This window comes from Sus scrofa, chromosome 1, assembly GCF_000003025.6.
Source record: "Sus scrofa isolate TJ Tabasco breed Duroc chromosome 1, Sscrofa11.1, whole genome shotgun sequence".
NCBI classification, from domain to species: domain Eukaryota; kingdom Metazoa; phylum Chordata; class Mammalia; order Artiodactyla; family Suidae; genus Sus; species Sus scrofa.
In genome coordinates, this window is record NC_010443.5 from 205,924,933 (window position 1) to 205,945,597 (window position 20,665).

Here is a 20,665-nt window from a genome sequence, read left to right on the forward strand (position 1 = left end):
GGAGCGAGGGCGACCCTGGGCGCGGGTGTAAATCAGTCACCTGAGCGCAGAGGGGCCGCGGCGAGGGCGCGCGCGGGCGGGCGGGCGGAGAGAGGCGGAGGCGGCGAGAGCGGCCGCCCGGAGGAAATCGGGAGGGGGAGGGAAAGAAAGGCCGAGACAGAAGGAGCGAGAGGCGGCCGAGGGGCTGGTCCAGGCGCGGCCGCTAAGAGGAGACCAAGAGGCGGGGGCTGCACTTGACAACCAGCATGCCGAGATGGTAAGAAGTTTCCACCCTCCTTTCCTTTTTATTCTAGACTTCGGAAGAAAGGAGCCCCTCGCCCTCGCGCCTCTGGGGCCGCCCGGGGGCCGTGTTTTCCTCCAGTCCAGTGGCGGGAGGTGGAGGGGGGCGCTGGGTAGGGCGGGCGGGAGCGGATAGCCCCAGTCCACCCGGGCCCCTGCTGTGCTCTCGAAATCGCCCCTCAACTTGGCCCGAGTGGCGCAGGAGAACTCCAGGTGGGAGGGCGTGTGTGCGTGCGGGCTCGGGGGGCTCGGGAAGGTCGCTCCTCTCGCGGTCGGGGGGCAAGGTGAGCGGCAGGCGAGCGGGCGGCTCCAGGGAGTTGGGACGGGCCGGGAGGAAGGCGGGGGCTGATGGAGCGCTGGAAGGAGCTTGGGGCGGAGAGGAACGCGATTTAGACCCACGGTAACTTTTAAAACTTGCCCGCGAGTGCGGGACCGGCGACTGGGCGTGGGCGCCGGGGCGCGCTGGTGCGCTGCGCGGGGAGGACACCGCCATAGAGCCCCCAGCACCTCTGCCTTCCCCCCCCTCCTCGCCCTCCCGTTCGGGAACCCTTCCTTTGTAAATGAAGAAAATTTAGGAAGTGCTCCTGGAGGTTTTTGAAGAATGTGCAAAACGCTGGGCAGGAAAATCAACCTTAAAGAGAGATTTTGTGGTGCAGTTCGGCAGGAGCCAATTTGTGTTACTTACACGTTGACTTCAAGGTGGCATTTGGGGCCCTGGGAGGGGGCAGGATTAAAATAAAAACAAGAAAAAAAAGCTGAGGTGAAATTCCCTGTAAAGTGAAGCTGAGATTAAATTAAAAAAAAAAAAAAGTTCCAAGTGCAAGTGGTGGAGGAGATGGGAAGGCGTTGCGAAGCGAGATTCCAGCACAGCCCCTGTGCCCGAAGCGGCTTCTCTGCAGCGAGGCAGCGGCCAATTAGTTCGCCTGGTGCTGAGCGCTCGTTCTGTCCGCTTTCGGGGAAATGATTTGTTAGAAATAGGGCTGGACCACTCCCCTCCTTTTAGTTTGCTTCCACCGTTTGCTGCCATTGTTACCCCACTTGGGGATCTGATATACTGTGTTCCGCATGTAGTTGGACTGTGTAAGAAAAAGGCAGATAGCGGGTTGGCATTCTTTTTCTTTTCCCTTCCCCCTAATGTGACATCTCTTGTTTCAGTGATCAAAGTCACGACTGGAGTGTAGGAGATGCGACTGTCAAATGCAGGCACAAAAAAAAAAAAAAAAAAAAAAAAGTGAGCCCAAGACTGTGGTTACAGTAACGCTGACAGAAATTAAAGTGGTTTTGAAAGCAGCGTGCGATTTATGGTGGTTCCCATTTACCCTAGAGTCAAGCTGTTGTAAAAGTGATGTACAAAAGACATCATAGAATAATCCTATGTACCCAGGATTAAAGTGGCAGAAAGTGGCCTGTTTTATTTTTTAATGTACTTCATGGACAGTTGCAGTGATTGGAACCTGTGTTTAAGTGGAGGCGTCATAACAAAATATTAAATATCTGTTTAGCACTTGAGTTTTTCTTCTAGCGGCATTTTACACAAGAAGAGTGTAAAAGCCAGTTGTAGGTATTCTTTTTCTTTCCTTTCCTCCTGGCCTAGATACTATTTATCTACACATCTATTCCCAAATACTAATCACTTTGAACAGTGGCTAAGCACATTTGTCACCCACTGCTTGGTATTTTGCAGTTTCAGATATTACTCTGCACACATACATTCTTTAAGTGGCGGAATTTATTTCTGGCACTGTTACTTAGTATATCTGATCTGCAGACTGTACTCAGGAGGAGTGAGACCCTGTACAAGTTAATGGAACTTCCTTTACCCTTTAGAATCACCCAAAAATCCCTTGTGAACTCTTATAGGGTATCTGTGTTTTATGTTATGTTTGTAGCTGCTTAATTTAAACCCTTCAGACTTAATGAAGTTCTTAACTGTAGCTGCTCTTCTCTTCTCGTTCCGGACAGAGTATTTAAAATCTAGATTGCTCATCACTTTACCAAAGTATGGGAGTATATTCACCTGAGGGAAGTGATTCTGAACCTGACCGTGAACTCAGTTTGAATATCATGTGAGAATAGTATCAAGCTGTTTTCCCCCCTCCCTTCACCCCCAGAATATTAGGTTAACTTGTTTGCTTGTAAAACTTTGGGGAAAAAAACCAACCTCACGTGATTTTAAAAAAGTAAATAGGAAGAAAATATTAATAGCTGGCATACATTCCCAATACATGACTTTTTTCCTTCGACCTGAAATGTAAGATATCTGTCAGGCAGGGATATGTGATTACAAAAAGCAGCAGACAAAAGCAGAGCTGACTATTGCTATATTAAAATGTAAGTGTTACAGTTTGAATTTTCAAGTGAGAGTTTTTGAGTTCAGTGCTTTACATAACATTTTGTCCTAATCTTGCTTGCTGTCAGGGATGTTTCATGGTTGTGCAATTGCTGCAGTCAAGAATGCCAATTTGCATTCCAGGAGTGTCATTTGATTACTTTTATCTGCACAGCTCCAAGACCGGCCCAGACCTCTCGTTTCATCTTGCCATGTCACGAGTCAATGCTGTGTCGTCTTTTCAAAAATCTGCCTGATTTAGACAAGAAAGAAAAGTACTTTCATGTTGCAGCCGCAGTCCCCTGCTAACTTGTCAGCAGCAGGATATGATTCACTTGGGCCCAGAAGAATGGAACAGAGAGGCGGGTTAGGCGGTTCAATAAAGCCCACGGACAGGTAGTGTGTGACATCCCCAGAGAACCGCAGTTAATGAAGAACAGGTCTGCTTAGTTCTCCACACGCTGACCTGGTGCTGTCCCCACAGTTTTCTCATTTGATCTTTCCCAGCAAATTGATCTTTTCTTGTATTTTTTTGCCTTCCAAGTTAGTCCTTGTGGGACTGAAATTAGCAGAGCAACTTAAGTTGGATAATACAGCTGTTCAGAAAAGAAGAAATTGGACACTGGCTCAAAAAAGGGCGGGAGGTGGAGGGGGGAGCTTTTCTTTTTGTTGTTGTTCCTAGGGATATTTCTTATATTAAGGAAGTCCAAAATAGGTGATGACTTGAAGGTAGTGGTTCCTTTTAGTTTTAATTTTAGGGTTAAGGCTTTTCATTTTAAATGTTTCTTGAGTATTTGAAAGATGGTCCTAGTAAGTAGGAGGAGTTCGATTTAGCATTTTTCATATTCATTTGTTTGAAATGACTTGCCAGTCGACCGTCTTTTATGGCTGTTGTAAGGTAGACTAAATATCAATGGCATACTTGGACGAGGTTATTTATAGTCTTCTAAATAACTGAAATCCCAAAATATCCAATACTGAATAGCCAAAAAGATTAAACAATAAAAGTTATTACCATTGGTGTGTATAAATATTATGGTACATGGATGTGTTTTCTACATATTACCATCAGCATCTTTTACGTAAACTCCTTATGCAAACTCCACAGATGACACTTAATACAATGTGTTTTTTTTTTTGTTTTTTGTTTTTTTTTAAATTTTCAAGATCCTGAATTTAAATGCAGGTTTTTAGAACTGAGACCAGATCACAAGCTGGAATTTCTGTAGATAATCACACATGTTGTTAGTTTTTTGAGATTAAAATTAATTTTTAGCAGGATGGGTAAATCTAAGTTGGGAATGCATGCGTATTTTAAACAGGTTAAAGTTTCACTGTAGAATTTTTATATAAAGCTTAGGTTCGAAGCAATTAATAGATTGTTAACTCATCTTGGACATAAGGAGCAGTGCTTTCTGAATTCCTCTGCAGCTGGTCTCATTTACCATCTACATCCTTACAAGACACAGTTGAAAAACATTTCTTGTGAAAGGGAGACAGCCTCCTCACATCTTTCCTGTTGGATGGGAATTAGATAGGATCATTGGTTAGTAAACTCCTCTCTGAAGAGCTAGAGGGAGCTTCATGATTTTATTAGATATACTTAAGGTTTTGAAAAAAATTACTCTGGCAATCAGAATGTTGCGGAAAAGAGTAGATAATGAATTCTGGCTCAGTGTTTAGGCTTGGAGGTGCTATTGTATTTTCTTTTTTTCCAGCTGTGGTAGAAGCAGCAGAACTTTCTACAAGAACAAATAGCTAAGATTTCTAGGGTTCTACCTTTCAGATGATCTGAAGATCAAGCAGAAAGCACCCAAGTGCATTTTAAATTTGTTTTGGTTTGCCGAGTGTTGTTTGTATTTTTGTCAGCTGATGGAGTTCTGTTAAAGAGGCCAAGCTTCAAAGTTCAATTAAAATTAACTTCCTCCAACTCATTGAGAGGGGGGATATACCTAATTTCTGTTCACTCAGGACAGACTCCTTTCTGAAGTAGTTCTCCACACAACTGCCATACTCTGGAGAGAAAACATCTTTAAAATAAATGCTTCATGATATGAGCATAAATAGTAAGCCATTTATAAAGCTGATCTATTAGGAATCAATAAATTAGTTAAATGTAAAGAAATAGAGCTTAAGTGGTATTAAATTCAATATTTGTTTAATTTCACATTTTCCACTAAAATTTGTAAGTTTAAAGGGTCATTGATCATAATTGCTCTTTAGTATTTATATGTTAGTTTTTAATAGCATTACTTTGGACAAACTTATTTACCATTTAAGTAAATAATATAATCCGGTGAGATAAACTACTCAGATTTGTCTTTTTTAAATCTCCTGCATAGTAGCTCTCATTATGTTGCTAGCCAATAAAAGTCTTTTATTTGTTGCTTATTAGAACCCTCAGTACACTCAAGAGTTCAGCTATAATTTAATTTGGCTGTTCAAAGAGGCTCCCTTGTTTTAAAACATGTTCTCAGTATGCTTTTACCATTTATTGTGAAGCTACATTCTAACTTGTGCATATGCATAGGAACAATTTTACAGATATATCATTTTTAATATTTTGTGATAGTAGAGTCATAACTTTTTGCATTTAAAAAAATCTCCCAACAATGTCTTTTTTTTTTTTTTTTTTTTTTTTTTTGCTTTATTTTTCCCTTGACATTCTGGAGCATTTTTTTCTTGGTGATTTAAATGTTGCTACTTTTACAATTTAAAATCATTTCCCCAAGGAAAATACCCTTCCCTTTAGATGCAGTGAGTAAGGCATTGCAAAAAGAAAAAAAAAATTCAATAATTAAGAATTCTAGTTGACATTTCACTGTTACAGTCATTTAAAATTATCAAAAAAAGTTTGCCTAGGACTTTACACATTGCTAACATGTTAAATTCAGTTTCCTTCCAAAACTGCTGGGAAGTTTTGCAATGCCTAGAAGGTGGCTTGAGAGTTTTGGTGGTATATTTGGAACAAATCACTGAAGTCTAGGACTTGACTGTAGACCTCTAAGATGAGTGTCAGGAATTCTTCTGCAGGGAAGGCAGAATGTGGAATTGCTAACTGAGTCACTGCATATGTATCTTACCAGTGAGAATCACATGAAGCTGGCCCTCTGGATACAGTATTTAATAGTTGTCAAAATGTACAGTATTGTCTTGGAACTTGTGGTTCATGAGTTCATAGTCTGCTTTTTTTGTGTTTAGTACAAAGATGTAACAACCCACACAAAACATTTTTCTCTTATTATGACCTTACATTTGCCAAAGTGCCCCATGCTGAAATTCCTTTTCAGTATCTTTTTTTTTGCAGTCCAAATCCAGACGTGTACCCAGACACAAAAGCCTCTGTGTATAGCAAGCTGTTTTAAATATTGTGACTCGACGATGTGCTGTCCTTTCTCTGCTTGAGCCAAGGATCTCTGCTCAGTGTCTGTGGATTACCAAGCTCCTTCTTTATTGTACCTCTTGTCAACCATTCCTATTCATTTAACCTTTCATTAGTGTCTGTGCAGCTTCACTGTCTGGAAAGGCAAGGAAAAACCGAAAGGCCCCACTGTCACAGTTATTAGATTTCTCGGTTACATCCCAGCAACCATAAAGAAGTGAGAGTCGACACTATTGTCGTGCGTGCTGCTGTCCCGGGGTGCAGCCCTTCTGTGCATGTCAAGGACATGTGCCACATGTTGATATGCATCCCGGGGATAAATGCACAACATGGGGGATAGGCCGACTCTGGCAGTAATGAGCTTTGGAGGAGTTATTGCAGAGACCAATAGTTTGTGAAGGAATTTTGCTTAACAGGCCAAGGAGATAGACAGAGTTGAGGGCTGCCAAGATTTGCCTATGCAGAGCTGAAGTCAGTCACATTGTTTTCGGCTAAACTTTATTTGAGGGGAGAATCAAGTATGTTGGACAGCAAGGAAAAGTCTTATTTTCATTTTTTAATCTTTCTGAGTACACAAGTGCTATTTCCGCTGACTTCCATGCGTTGTAACTATTTTTTATGCACACCGAGTCATGTAGTGAATGGAGCTATTCGCAGCTTATCTTAATTCTTCCATATCTAGAAAAGAATTAAAAGATAGTTCGTAGATGTCATTTGCTTTAAAATCCATGTAAAACAATGTAGCCTATTTGTTTTCCTCTGCTGCTATTTTCCCATTTTGATTTCCCTCTAGCATAGTCTAGTGTTATCACTAGATTCTTTAAAAATGCATTTGCCTTGTTGCCTCAGTGCAAAGGGAGAAAAAGATGAGCATTGGATTATTTGCAAGTCATAGTAAAAACCAATATTTGCAGATTTTGGATTGGAAAATATTATTCAACATCTTAAACATTCATTGAATTACTTTTGAAGAAATCTCAAAACATTTGATAAGAGGTGGTAAATTATAATACGTTCATCTCTCTTTACCTGTAAGTTCGTTTTATTTATTTTTTTTTGAGTAGGAAAATCTTTGTTGTTAAGGCCAAAGACTAAATATTTTTGTCTTTCTCACTTAAAATAACTTTTTTCAGTTGACTAAACTCTTTTGGGATTCCCCAATACTTTGCAAACATATGAATGATTTGTTACCATTCCTTGTAAAATGATTTTTTTGGGGAGGAGGGGTCTGTACCCATGGCAAACGGAAGTTCTGAGGGCAGGAGTTGATCTTGCCCCATATCAGTGACCTGAGCCACTGCATGACAATGCTAGATCCTTAAACCAATGTGCCACCAGGGGAACTACTGTGAAGTAGTTTTTAATTTTAACTTGACCTTGCCTTTTTTAGCCAAGGCTAAATAGCTTTTTAATAATTGTATTTGAAACTTTTTCTCATAAGCTTTTCATGGCAGCTTGTGAATGTATTAATGGGTTAAGTATCTTTGTTTCAGGAGGAGAGATTTCTACACTCCTTTCTTCAGGTGGGATGTTCTCCAGGGAAATGTATATTCATTCAGTAATTGACAGTAAGTGCCCAGCCAGCCTAGGGCCATGTCCTAGTCCCTTGGCCAGTGAGTGGAAGCTCTGTGTAGATGGTAAGATAAATCTACTTCGATTATCTGAGGTGACCTGGTGGCTTTCCCGTAGACAAGGCCAGGGCGTGTTAATGTTCTCCCTTCTAATATTCCTGTTCCCATTCATTATGATTTGTGTTGGGAGAAGTAGATGAGAAAGGAGGGACTTTCAAGGTTATAATTTTAGCCACCACTCTCCCCAAAAATGAAAACAATAAAAACAAACCCTAGAGAATAGATCAGTGGCATGTGGTAATTCAAGAAAAAGAATGCATGGCAGGAGCTACACTAAAGGAATCCTGCACCTATTCTTCATCCCGTCAGTATCCCAGCTGGCTGATCGCGCCTTGGAAAGTAGTTGCACCACTGTCCACTCCAGAGTAAGAACAGCTATGGAACTGGGTTTAGAGGCAGGTCCCATGCTGGTCTGCTGAGGTCTGAGAGCCTCTGTTTCATTGTTTGTAAAATAAGTGAGTTTTGTAATTTGAAATTTCTTTCCAATTGGAACACTTTATATTTCATGTGATAGGTCTGTGTAATCATAGCAGTTCACTATCTTTAATAGCTGTATTGAGATATAATTCACATACCTAACAATTCACACATTTAAAACGTGCAAGAGAGGGGAGTTTCTGTCGTGGCTCAGCGGAAACAAATCTGACTAGTGTCCATGAGGACACAGGTTTGATCCCTGGCCTTGCTCAGGGGGTTAAGGATTTGGCGTTGCCATGAGCTAGCTGTGGTTTAAGTTGCAGACGCACCTTGGATCTGGTGTTGCTGTGGTGTAGGCCAGTGTCTGTGGCTCTGATTAGAACCTTATCCTGGAAACCTCCATAGGCCACAGGTGCAGCCCTAAAAAGACCCCCCCCCAAAAAAAAGGTACAAGTATAACATTCCATGTATGGCCATAGCATCTTTATTTATTCATCCAGTGATGGACAATTTGGGTTGTTTCTACTCTTTTGTTATTATAAATAGTGCTGCTGAGAATATTTATGTACACATGTTCTATTTTCATTTTTTTAGGTATATACCTAGGGTGGAATTACTGAGTCAAGTGGGTCATGTGGCAGTTCTGTCTTTAACTTTGTGAGGAACTGCCAAGTTGTGCCAAGTTGTTTTCCAAAGCAGCTGCACATTTTTCATTGCTTCTAACAATCTGTAAGTTTTCTGATCTCTTCACATCCTCTCCAAACTTGTTACAATTCATCTTTTAATTTTAACAACTTAGTGTGTGTAAAGTGTGTACCTTAGTGTGTGTAAAGTGATTTTGATTTGACTCCCCTTGATGATTACTGATGTTGAACATCATTTCATAAGCTTATTGGCCATTTAGAAATCTGTATAGCAAAAAGTTAAATCCTTTATCCATTTTTCACTTAGATTATTTGTCTTTTTATTGTTGTTGAGTTGTAAGAGCTCTTTATATATTCTGGGCACAGGTCCTTTACTAGATAAAAGATTTGCAAATATTTTCTCCCATTCTGTGGATTGTCTTATTTTTCTTCCTCTTCTTCTTTTTTGTCTTTTGTCTTTTTAGGGCCACACCTGTGGCATATGGAGGTTCCCAGGCTAGGGGTCTAATTGGAGCTATAGCTGCTGACCTACGCCAGAGCCACAGCAATGCCAGATCTGAGCTGTGTCTGTGACCTACGCCACAGCTCATGGCAACGCCAGATCCTTAACCCACTGAGCGAGGCCAGGGATCGAACTCGCAACCTCATGGTTCCTAGTCGGGGATTCATTAACCACTGAGTCATGATGGGAACTCCAAATTTGACTATTTTAAGTACTTCATAAATATGGAATCATGCAGTATTTGTCCTAATGTGAATGGATTATTTCACTTAGCATAATGTCCTTGAGTTTAACCCATGTTGTAGCACATGACAGGATTTCCTTTTTTTTAAGATGAATAATATTTCATTGTATGTATATGCCACATTTTCTTTACTCATTCATCCTTAGATGGGCATTTGGATTGAGCTAACTTCTTTGACTCTTTTGAATGATGCTGCAGTGAATATGGATGTACAAATAACTTGGCAAGATTCTACTTTCAGTTTTTCTTTCTTTCTCTCTTTTTACGGTCACACAACATGGCATATGGAAGTCCGCAGGCTAGGAGTCAAAGCGGAACTTGAGTTGCCAGCCTACACCATAGCTGCAGTGACATGTGATCTGAGCTGCATCTCTAACCTATACTGCAGCTCAGGGCAACGCCTGATCCTTAACCCACTGAGTGAGGCCAGGGATCAAACCTACATCCTCAAGGATACTGGTCAGATTCATTTCTGCTGAGCCATGATGAGAACCCGTCTCTTGGGTATATATCCAGAAATGGAGTTGCTGGATCATATAGTACATGGAAGACTATATCTGATTGTTTTGATTTGAATTTATCTGATGATTAATGATGTTGAGCATCACTTTATATGCCTGTTGGCCATTTGTATATTTTCTTTGGGGAAATGTCTGCTTAAGTCCTTTGCCCATTTTTAATTGGATTATTTGATTTCTGGTTGAATTATAGCAGTTCTTTATACATTCTCAGTATTAACCTCTTGTCAGAAATATAGTTGGTAAATATTTTCTCCAATTCAATAGGTTGCTTTTTCACACTGTTGATTACTTTCTTTGCTGTACAGAAGTTTTTAAGTTTGATATAGTCCCATTTGTCTTTTTTTATTCTGTTGCCCTAACAGTTTACTTTTATTATTTATTTATTTTTGTGTTTTTTTGGGCTGCACCTGCAGTGTATGGAAATTCCCAGGCTAGGGGTCTCTTACTGGCCTACATCACAGCCACAGCAATGTGGGATCCAAGCCGTGTCTGCGACCTTCACCGAGCTAATAATGGCCTTAACCCACTGAACAAGGCCAGGGATTGAATCCAAGACCTCATGGATACTAGTTGGGTTCATTACTGCTGAACCATGATGGGAACTCCAAGCAGTTAACTTTTAAAATTCAGAATTATACTTCCCACTGTGGCTCAGTGGGTTAAGAATTCAACTGAAGCAGCTCTGGTTGCTGGGGAGGTGTGGATTCGATTTCCAGCCTGGTGCAGTGGGTTAAAAGATCTGGCGTTGCCACAGCTGTGGTGTAGGACACATCTGTGGCTCAGATTCTACCCTTGGCCCCAGAACTTTCATATGCCACAGGTGCAGTCATAAAATAAAAAAAACACAAAACCTCAGAATTACCTGAGAATTACCTGATCCTCAGAAGAGTAAAGGCTACATTAAGAAAGTACATCTATTGTTAGGGTAAAAAATTCTTGGTGCTACTCCAGGGAACATTTGGTAGTCAAAAGATGATGGGTCTTAGCTCCTTATGGAACACCTTGGTTTTACTTTGATGTTTCTTAATTATCATTGAGTTTAAACACATTCTAGGTGTTGTGTATAAGAGATACACTTCATGCCCTGGAGGGTAGAATTAAGTATCTAGAAATAGTTGTTTTTGGTTTTATAAATACCTCAAAAGGAAAGGAAAAAAACATTATTGAGAACATTTTTCTTCTTAGATATTCCATTGTTTAATTAAAAAACACCACCAGTGATTAAATCCAAAAATTATTGATTGCTCTCAAACTCAAACTAACAGGTCCACTTAAGTTTTAAATGAATATCGTGTTTAAATCCAGCATGGCACATTTGGAAACATGAGCTTGTTTTAAAGTTTACCTGACAAATTCTGTAATTAAAATACCTCATTGATGAATTAGAGAAACTTTAGAGCAAATGAAAGATAACCTAACTTGGAGGCAGCTATGTTGTATCATTGATGTGTTTGAAAGATGAAGTTTGGAGTTCCTGCTGTGGCGAAACAGGATCAGCAGCTTCTTGGGAGCGCTGGGATATGGATTAACTCCCTGGCACAGTGAGTTAAAGATCTAGCATTGCCATAGCTGTGGTTTAGGTTGCAGCTGCAACTTGGATCTGATCCCTGGCCCTGGAGCTCTCTATGCTTCAGGGCTGCCAAAAATGAAAAAAAAAAAAAAAAAAAAAAAGAAGAAAAGATGGTGTTTTCTTATGGTACACAGGGTTAAGGATCCAGCATTGTCATTGCAGTGGCTTGGGTTGCTGCTTGGCGTGGGTTCTGTTCCTGGCTCAGGAACTTCCACGTGCTACAGGTGTGGACCCCCCCCCGCAAATACTTTCACATAAAGGATTTATGTTTATTCGTTGGTCTTTGCAGCTTTTCTTATGTTCATAAACAGCAAACAGTTACTGACATGACATTTCTGTGTGTAGAAGACAATAATGAATCATGAGTAGAGCTAACGAAATTGTGTGTGTGTGTGTGTTTGTGTGCGTGTGCATAGAAGCATCAGTAACTGATGTTTTCAGTTTCCTTATGGAGAAAGCAGAAAAGCAGGGTTTACTTAAATTTTATTTTGGGGCATGTGGGGGAAGCATTTGACACTGACGTATATTTTCGTACTGCAGTGATACCTAGTACATTGTTTTTTTATGGTTTCAGGTATGTATGGATGGTGTGGATGAACATTGAGTGCATCACTGGTTGTTTTATCAATAACATCAGATTGTATTTCTGAAATAAAGATATGCCAGAGTAATCTGTTACCAGCCAGCAAGTAAATGTTTGTTGCTCTCTGAAGAATAACTTGCTGTAGATTTGCATGAAACGGCATTAGGCAGGTACTGATTTGGTAAAAAATAAAAGATGGCTTTTTAAAATGATCAGGTTTTTATATTAAGCTGTACATTTGGCGAAAGCATGGGACTTGTAGTTGTCTCTTTTTCCACAGTGTAACATACTTTTGAGTTATTTTAGATTGTAATTAAACAGAGGTTTGCGTTTCTGTGATATACATGATACCCTGTTAGGTGATGTAGGTCTTACAGATGAGGTAGAAGCTTTGACCCTAACATGAAGGAACACAAAGTTAATATGCAGGAGGATATTCATTATCTTAAAAGAATAACCTTAGTCCAGGGGATTGCCTCTGGTCTTTGTATGTTTAGAAATCTGATATTTTCAGGACACCCTTGAAAGAGATCAGTCCTTCATGGACTCAATCAGTTTGTTCGCTGACTGAAAGGGTGGAGATGACACACCCATGCCCGTGTGCACGCATGCACGCCATGTGAACATGTGGATTTCTGCACACTGTACTAGTTGGAATACTCCCATACTCCTTTTGGCATGCTAAGCGCATTCTCTCCTTTGCAGGCACATATAAGTAGGGAGTCAAATTATAATCCAAATACTGCTCATTGCTTTATGAGCTTGGAATTTGAACAGAGAATATTAGAGATGGAGATGAAGGATGTAAGGACTCTTACTGTACAGAAAACCTTTCCAGTAGCCTCTGTTGTTTACAACGAACATTTCAGACTCCTCTCACCTAGGCTGTGCTTGGAAGAGTGAGCATTGATAAAATTGACCCCAGTTGTTTTTTCTGCACCTTCTGACTGATAAATTCTTTTCCTCTGGCTTTGCTATTAATATTCTCAAGCAGATATTAGTGAACTGTCCTGGGAGCTACTTGTTAAGGTGACTTTGCATATGTTTGGCTTTTTATGGATCTAATGCAGATGGCAGTCTCATTTTACTCATTTTCAGTTTCTTGGGAGATACTTCATGCTACTACCTGACATGTAATATGGTTTCTATATGGGTAGGTGAGAATGATGAAGAGCCACAGGATAAGACATCAGTTTTCTGGAGGAAAAAAGTGTATATTGTTTTCTTCCAAAAAATAATAAGGCTTAAGACTAGGTACACACCTTCTAGAGAACTTTTCTGTTGTAGAGAAACATCTTAATCTGAGATTGGCCTCATATGTAGATAGACTCCATTCCGAACTAAAGTCATTTGACAGGGGGTATGTGGGTGTGTTTAATCTCTGCATCTATTTTCTGTGCCATACAAAAGTTCCTCAGTTACTTTGTCCTTCTCCTTTCCATTAAATAATTAGAACCAAGATTAGATTTTTTAAATTAATTAATTTATTTATTTTTGTCTTTTTGCCTTTTCTAGGGCCGCTCCTGTGGCATCTGGAGGTTCCCAGGCTAGGGGTCTCATAGGAGCTATAGCCGCCGGCCTATACCATAACCACAGCAATGCCAGATCCAAGTTGTGTCTGGGACCTACACCACAGCTCAAGGCAACACCAGATCCTTAACCCACAGAGCGAGGCCAGGGATCAAACCTACAACCTCATGGTTCCTAGTCAGATTCATTAACCACTGAGCCATGATGGGAACTCACCAAGATTAGATTTTAAAGATTGTTAATGTTTCACGTTGTATGATATTCAACATCTTTTTGTTGTATTATTTCATGGGTGCCAAAAAGGACCAAAAAGTTAAATCTGTACCTTTGACTTTGTATTGGTTGATGCGAGAAACTTCCCAATTAGTTTCTTTTTTTTTTGTCTGTTTACTTTAGTCTTTTGTTCCTTTTATAACTCTTTAATATGAGTTAGATTTTGGCTAGGGAAGGATTTGTATGGGGAAGAAAATATGGGAGTATAAGGCATTAAACATGCACTGAGCCCAACTCTTAGTGGACAAGGGAGCCTCCTGTTGCTATGGTTTCCTTAGATCTAGCCTCACTTTCATCCTTGTGACCCTGTTTTAGTCTGTAAGTTTCAGAGTAGTTGTGGTACAGTTGTGTGGTGGGAGAGTTTCATCATTTAAACCCACAAGGTTTAATACATCCCAAATTTTAAATTTGAAAAGGTGTCAGAACCAGTAATTAAGTGAGAGTGATGATGGAGAGAATGGAGAAGTTTCACAGGAAATGTTGAACATTGATAAAGAAACATAGAAAATACTCCTGCTGTGGCGCAATGGAGTCTGTGGCATCTTGGGAGCGCTGGGACACAGGTTCAATCCCTGGCTCGCCGCAGTGGGTTAAGGATCTGGCACTGCCGCAGCTGCAGCTTAAGTCTCAACTGTGGCTGGATCTGATCCCTGGCCCGGGAACTCCGTATGCTGTGGGGTGGCCAAAAAAAACCAAAAACAAAACAAAACATCGGGAGTTCCTGTTGTGGTACAGTTGGTTAAGAACCTGACGTAGTATCCATCAGAATGTGGTTTCAGTCTCTGGCCTCGTTCAAGTGGATTAAGGATCTGGTGTTGCCACAAGCTGCAGCATAAGTTGCAGATGCAGCTCGGATCTGTTGTTGCTTTGGCTATGGTGGATTCGCCCCCTAGCCTGGGAACTTCCATGTGCTGCCCCTGTGGCCATAAAAAGACAAAAGATTGATTGATTGATAGCAAGGGGTCAGCCAGAATGAGTGCCATGAGACTGATATTTATGTGATTCCCCCGTCTCCCTGTTCACCATGGTTTCCCCCAGGATCTTTAAGAGTCTCCTCCTCTGTGCTCATCATCTACTGGTCAAGTCCTCTTAGAGCTGTCTCCTGCCTACCACCCTTTGGCCATCACCCTGGTCCGAAGCCCCCACCCCTCTCCCTGGAATCTGCAGTATCTTCTGACTGGCTCACTGCTTCTTCACTTGGCCTCTCCTGCCCACTACACCCAGACTACTTTTCACACTTCCTCTATCACAAAACCTTCCAGTGTCTTCTTTCATCTTATCTTACCTGCAGTGAAATCCAAACTCTTGCTGTGACTGAAAAGGGTGTGAGATGTAATTCTTGCTCAGTGCTCCAAAATCATCTCCTTCTACTGCTCACTCTGTTCCCATTAGCTGACCTTGCTGTTGGCTCAGTGTGCCACATCTGTACCTAACGCAGGCCTGGCAGGCCTCTGCACATTGTCTTCCTCTGCCTGCAGTGCTCCTCTCCCAGATTTTGGCATGGTTTCCTCTTTCATTTCATTCATGTCTCTTTGAAAATGTCATTCTTTCAAAGAGAACGTACTGACAACTTTCCTCCCCTGGCTGTGTCTTTACACTGTGTTTCCTCTGACCTATCCTGCTCTTTTTTCCTTCATAGCATTTACTGCCACTTGCAAACATATTTAATTTTTTGCTTATATATAGTTTATTATTTGTTTTCCCCCTTTCTGCCAGGATGCCAAACTCCAGGGACCTTTGACTGTCTTAATTTCTAAATTTTCTAAATTTAGTTACTTAATGTCTGCTACCTATAGCACTGCCTGGTTAGGGAAACACTCAATAGGCGTTTATTGAATGAATGAATGTACCTGCATATGATTTTTCTTATAATCATTAACAGATTCCTTATCAGTTTTTTTCAGGTTGTAGTTACTTCATGGAGGGTTATTTATATTATTAGGTGTTGCAGTTTTCTGAACTGCTTATTGAAGCAGTGGTTTCCAGGGTAGATGTGAATACCCCAAAGGGTGTGCAGAAGTTGTCCTATAAGAACATGAAATTCTGTTTATCTCATTCTCCTATTTTTATGTTTGTGTTTTAGAATGTGCATGTTATCTTACAGTATATACGTAAGAGGTTCATTGTGCCGTCAAAATTTTGAAATTGTGAATTGAGCCTAATCTGGACAAGGATGGTTAACTTTGTTTAAAGCCAAATATATTTCTGTAGTCAGGTGATTTCACAGATTTTGTGCTTTTGAATAATAAGGTGGTCATACCACTGGTGAGAATGTGTTAAGTCCTTCCTATTATTCAGAAAATTGCACAGATCTGATATTGGGTTGGGAGTGAGATATATGAAATACAGCATGCCTGTATTTATATATATTTATATATATTTATATATATATTTCTTAATCTTCATCTTCTGGTGGAATTTTCAGGTCAGAAGAGGTCCTGTGATGGGGGCCTTTGTGCTTGCACTAACCTATATAAGGAGATGTTTAGCTCTATTAGGGATGATTGAGTTTGCTGCCTGATTGGTCTGTTTTTTGGTGATCTTTGCTTTTTGTTGATCTTTGAATAATTCTTTTCCCTTATTTTTAATAATTCAAAATTTTTTTTTTTTGGTCTTTTTCCGGGGCCGAACCAGCGGCATATGGAGGTTCTTAGGCTAGGGGTCCAATTGGAGTTGTAGCCACTGGCCTACACCACAGCCAAAGTAACGCAGGATCCAAGCTGTGTCTGTGACCTACACCATAGCTCATGGCAACGCCAGATCCTTAACCCACAGAGTGAGGCCAAGGATTGAACCTGCAACCTCATGGTTCCTAGTTGGATTCATTAACCACCGAGCCACAACGGGAACTAATAATTCAACTTTTTAATGAAGCTTATTTAATTGGATACTTTGAGGACTTCTGTTTCTTCAAACAACTGTATTGAGATAAAATGTAAGTATTGTACAATTCACCATTGTTTTACAGTTCCATTTTGTAATTACAACATATGCAGTTTCGAAGACACTAAGGGGAAATAAATGATAAACTTAGAATTTTGAAGGAATTCTAGTTAGGTGTTCATTTTAGTACCTTCTCAATTAAAGAAAGTTTTTTAACATTTGAAGAACTTGTTAGTAAAATGTTTGATAGGATTCATAAACTTTAATGAAGCACTGAAGTAATTAATATACTAATCAGTGTGCTAAGGAAACTTGAAAACCACAAATAAGCAGACACAAATAAGTATTACTCTGTATAAAATACTCATGCCAGAAGTCATACACTGATGGTGTCATAGCTTAAGATATTTTTGGAGCTCTTCACTTGACATTGGCTTTGGATGGTCTGTGTCTGACTCTTCTAAGTATCCTCAGTGCTCACAAATTTTCTGTGACAAAAGTTTTGATTTTCACTTAAGCCTGATGAACACAGTAGGTGATAAAGCCAGATAATTCTGTTTTGGGCAAGAAAAGAATTGGCACAATTGAATTTTTTTTTTTTTTTTTTGGTCTTTTTAGGGCCGTACCTGCTGCATATGGAGCTTCCCAGGCCAGGGGTCTAATCGGAGCTATAGCTGCTGGCCTGCTCCATAGCCACAGCAAGGTGGGATCTGAACCGCGTCTTCGACCTACACCACAGCTCATGGCAACACCGGATCCTTAACCCACCGAGTGAGGCCAGGGATCGAACCTGCAATCTCATGGTTCCTAGTTGGGTTTGTTTCCATTGTGTTATGAGGGGAACTCCAGATTATTTTTGGGGGGGGACTTTTTATCTCTCTCTATGTATATATGTATCTCTCTCTCTCTCTCTAAATATATATAGATCTCTCTCTATATATATCTATATATAGAGAGATGATGAATTGGCTCTGGAAATAGTCATAAATGCAGAATTCCAGAAATGTTTTGAATGATACTAGCTTTGTTGGAATGAACACAGTGTCTTGAGGTGACAAATGAGACATATTGATTATTTTTCCCCACTAGTAATGGAACTTCCTTATATCCATAGAAACTCATTTGGCTATAGAAGACTGGGTGGGAGATTTTTGCATGTGTATATTTACACACACATCCTGTCTGTCTTTTTTTTTGAGGGGGGGACACCCCCATAGCATATGGCAACACCTGGACCAGGGATTGAACCCATGCTGCAGCAGCAACAACGGATCCCCAGCCTGCTGAGCCACAAAGGAACTCCCATGCATGCATATTTTTTTTTTTTTTGGTATTTTTGCCTTTTCTAGGGCTGCTCCTGTGACATATGGAGGTTCCCAGGCTAGGGATCTAATCAGAGCTGTAGTGGTCAGCCTATGCCAGAGCCACGGCAACACGGGATCCAAGCCGCGTCTGCGATCTACACCACAGCTTATGGCATCACTGGATCCTTAACCCATTGAGAAAGGCCAGGGATCGAACCCGAAAACTTACAGTTCCTAGTCGGATTTGTTAACCACTAAGCCACAACGGGAACTCCCATGCATGCATTCTTATAAATGCTTTTCTACCCATCAAATCATGTCAGTATTTTGTAGTAATACTGAATACTTATGTAACTCAGCTCCATGTGGTAAGTACCCGATAGATTTTACTTCAGTGTAAATCTTGTGGAATTGGAGTAAAATTTATAGATTGTGGCCTGAGGGGACCTCTGAGACAAGAATATCAAGAAATTTTTTTTTTTTTTTTTTTTTTTTTTTTGTCTTTTGTTGTTGTTGTTGTTGTTGTTGCTATCTCTTGGGCCGCTTCCACGGCATATGGAGGTTCCCAGGCTAGGGGTCCAATCGGAGCTGTAGCCACCAGCCTACACCAGAGCCACAGCAACGCGGGATCCGAGCAGCGTCTGCAACCTACACCACAGCTCACGGCAACGCCGGATCGTTAACCCACTGAGCGAGGGCAGGGACCGATCCCGCGACCTCATGGTTCCTAGTCGGATTCGTTAACCACTGCGCCACGACGGGAACTCCAAGAAAAATTTTAACCAAGATATGAGGCTGCAGAAGTGCTCCAGGATATTAAGTAGTTTTATGTAGAGCTCTTTGGCTAGAAGTTAGAAGTGTTGTCACATAGACTATATTGTATACTTTTTAGTTCAGCAAATCTGTATATGTTGGGCATAAATACATACTAGGGATATGAGAAAGCTAGTGAAGTACAAGTGTGTGCGCATAAACCGGCAGTCTTGTCCATACAGACAGAAGTAAAAGGAAAAAATAGTTGCTCAATGGGAATATGAGTTTTTTTGTTTTTTTGTGCTTTATGATTTGTTTTTGAATTCTGGTGAGCTATATATAGTTTGTCCTAACAGTCTTTGATTAGATTATTTATGATTACTTTCTGGTTCTTAATTAAGAAACTCATTAGTACCTTGGAAGACCTCTGTTGTTAAACCTTTTCAATTCATCTTCCAACCTTTTCTCCACAGCATGAACTGCTAATTTGCATGGAGCCTGTAGATATCAGCATAATTTTATTCTTAAAAATATTGAGCAATTCTGAAAATTCAGTCTTATTTTGTGAAATCACACCCACATGCTATCTTGACGTGTGTAGAAATTTTTTAGGAATGAGAATGCAAGAATAAAAAGAAACACGTTTAACACCTAAAAAGTTAACTTTAGATGCCTTTTAATTCCTCCAGAGTTCTCTGAAACCATGGCACTTTCTGATTTGGAAGAAAGTTAAGACCGAACAGTGTCGGAGGTGCAGGTTAGGATCAACTTTTCTTGTGTTAGCTGTAGTCTTGTGGGTGTTTTCTTTTAGGCAAACTGAATATGTACTTATACGTAACTACTGTACTGAGCTTCTTACATGAGTCTCTTGGCAGGCCCTGTTATGAGATGGAAAGCTCTGCTCAACCAAAACATAAGTGCATCATTAACACTGTCTTTGTAGGAACCACGTGTCCTGTGTTCATGGACCATTTGGCCCATAAGATGGGGTTTGTCATAGTTCATTGTCATGTACGATGACTCCTGTGGGAGTGTAAAGTCTAGCTGCTTTACCTTGGATGGGTTCTCAATGTTTTATCTTGTTCCAGGGTGGCTTATTATACTCGAATGCACTTAATTACAAGCTTTATGTTTTCCAACACCCATTCACAGTACCTCCTCTTCACTACACCTGACTTTGCCAGTGGACTTTGATGTGAAGATTGAGGGCCCTGTATGACTTGGAAAATGGAACCTGTCAAACTTAAAATCTGCTTCCATTTTTTGGTTTTGTTGCTTTGCCATGAGATTTGGGACCTTTCCGGGTTTTTAGGGTTAATTTTTTTTCAGGAAAAGAAATGTGTATTTTATAAGAAACCAAAGAAAAGCACCATTTATTAATATTGACTGAGAGTTCCCGTCGTGGCTCAGTGGTTAATGGATCCGACTAGGAACCATGAGGTCACAGGTTCGATCCCTGGCCTTGCTCAGTGGGTTAACGATCCGGCGTTGCCGTGAGCTGTGGTGTAGGTTGCAGACGCTGCTCGGATCCCGCGTTGCTGTGGCTCTGGTGTAGGCCAGTGACTACAGCTCCGATTTGACCCCTAGCCTGGGAACCTCCATATGCTGCGGGAGCGGCCCAAAGAAATAGCAAAAAGATCAAAAAAAAAAAAAAAATTGACTGGTTTTCAGGATATCATAATAGATTGAGTTTTGTTGTTATTGTTGCTGCTGGGTTTTTTTTGGCTGTCCTCCTGGAATGTGGAAGTTTCCAGGCCAGGGATCAAACCCGCACTACTGCAGCAACCTGAGCCTCTGCAGTGACAACCCATGGTCCTTAG

At 40.6% G+C, this 20,665-nt stretch overlaps 1 protein-coding gene across 8 annotated transcripts in view; it reads left to right on the plus strand.

Moving 5' to 3' along the window:
* BNC2 (basonuclin 2) overlaps positions 147-20,665 on the plus strand; it is a 455,833-nt gene continuing 435,314 nt past the window's right edge. For 4 of the 8 annotated variants that reach the window (XM_003480511.4, XM_021063323.1, XM_005660090.3 and 1 more), the window contains exon 1: positions 147-256. In XM_003480511.4, coding sequence (XP_003480559.2) covers positions 254-256 — 3 coding nt within the window. In that variant the 5' untranslated portion in view covers positions 147-253. Of the gene's footprint in view, positions 257-401; positions 493-20,665 lie in introns of those variants that run through there. The other 4 variants (XM_021063364.1, XM_021063299.1, XM_013993542.2 and 1 more) reach the window with 4 other exon arrangements.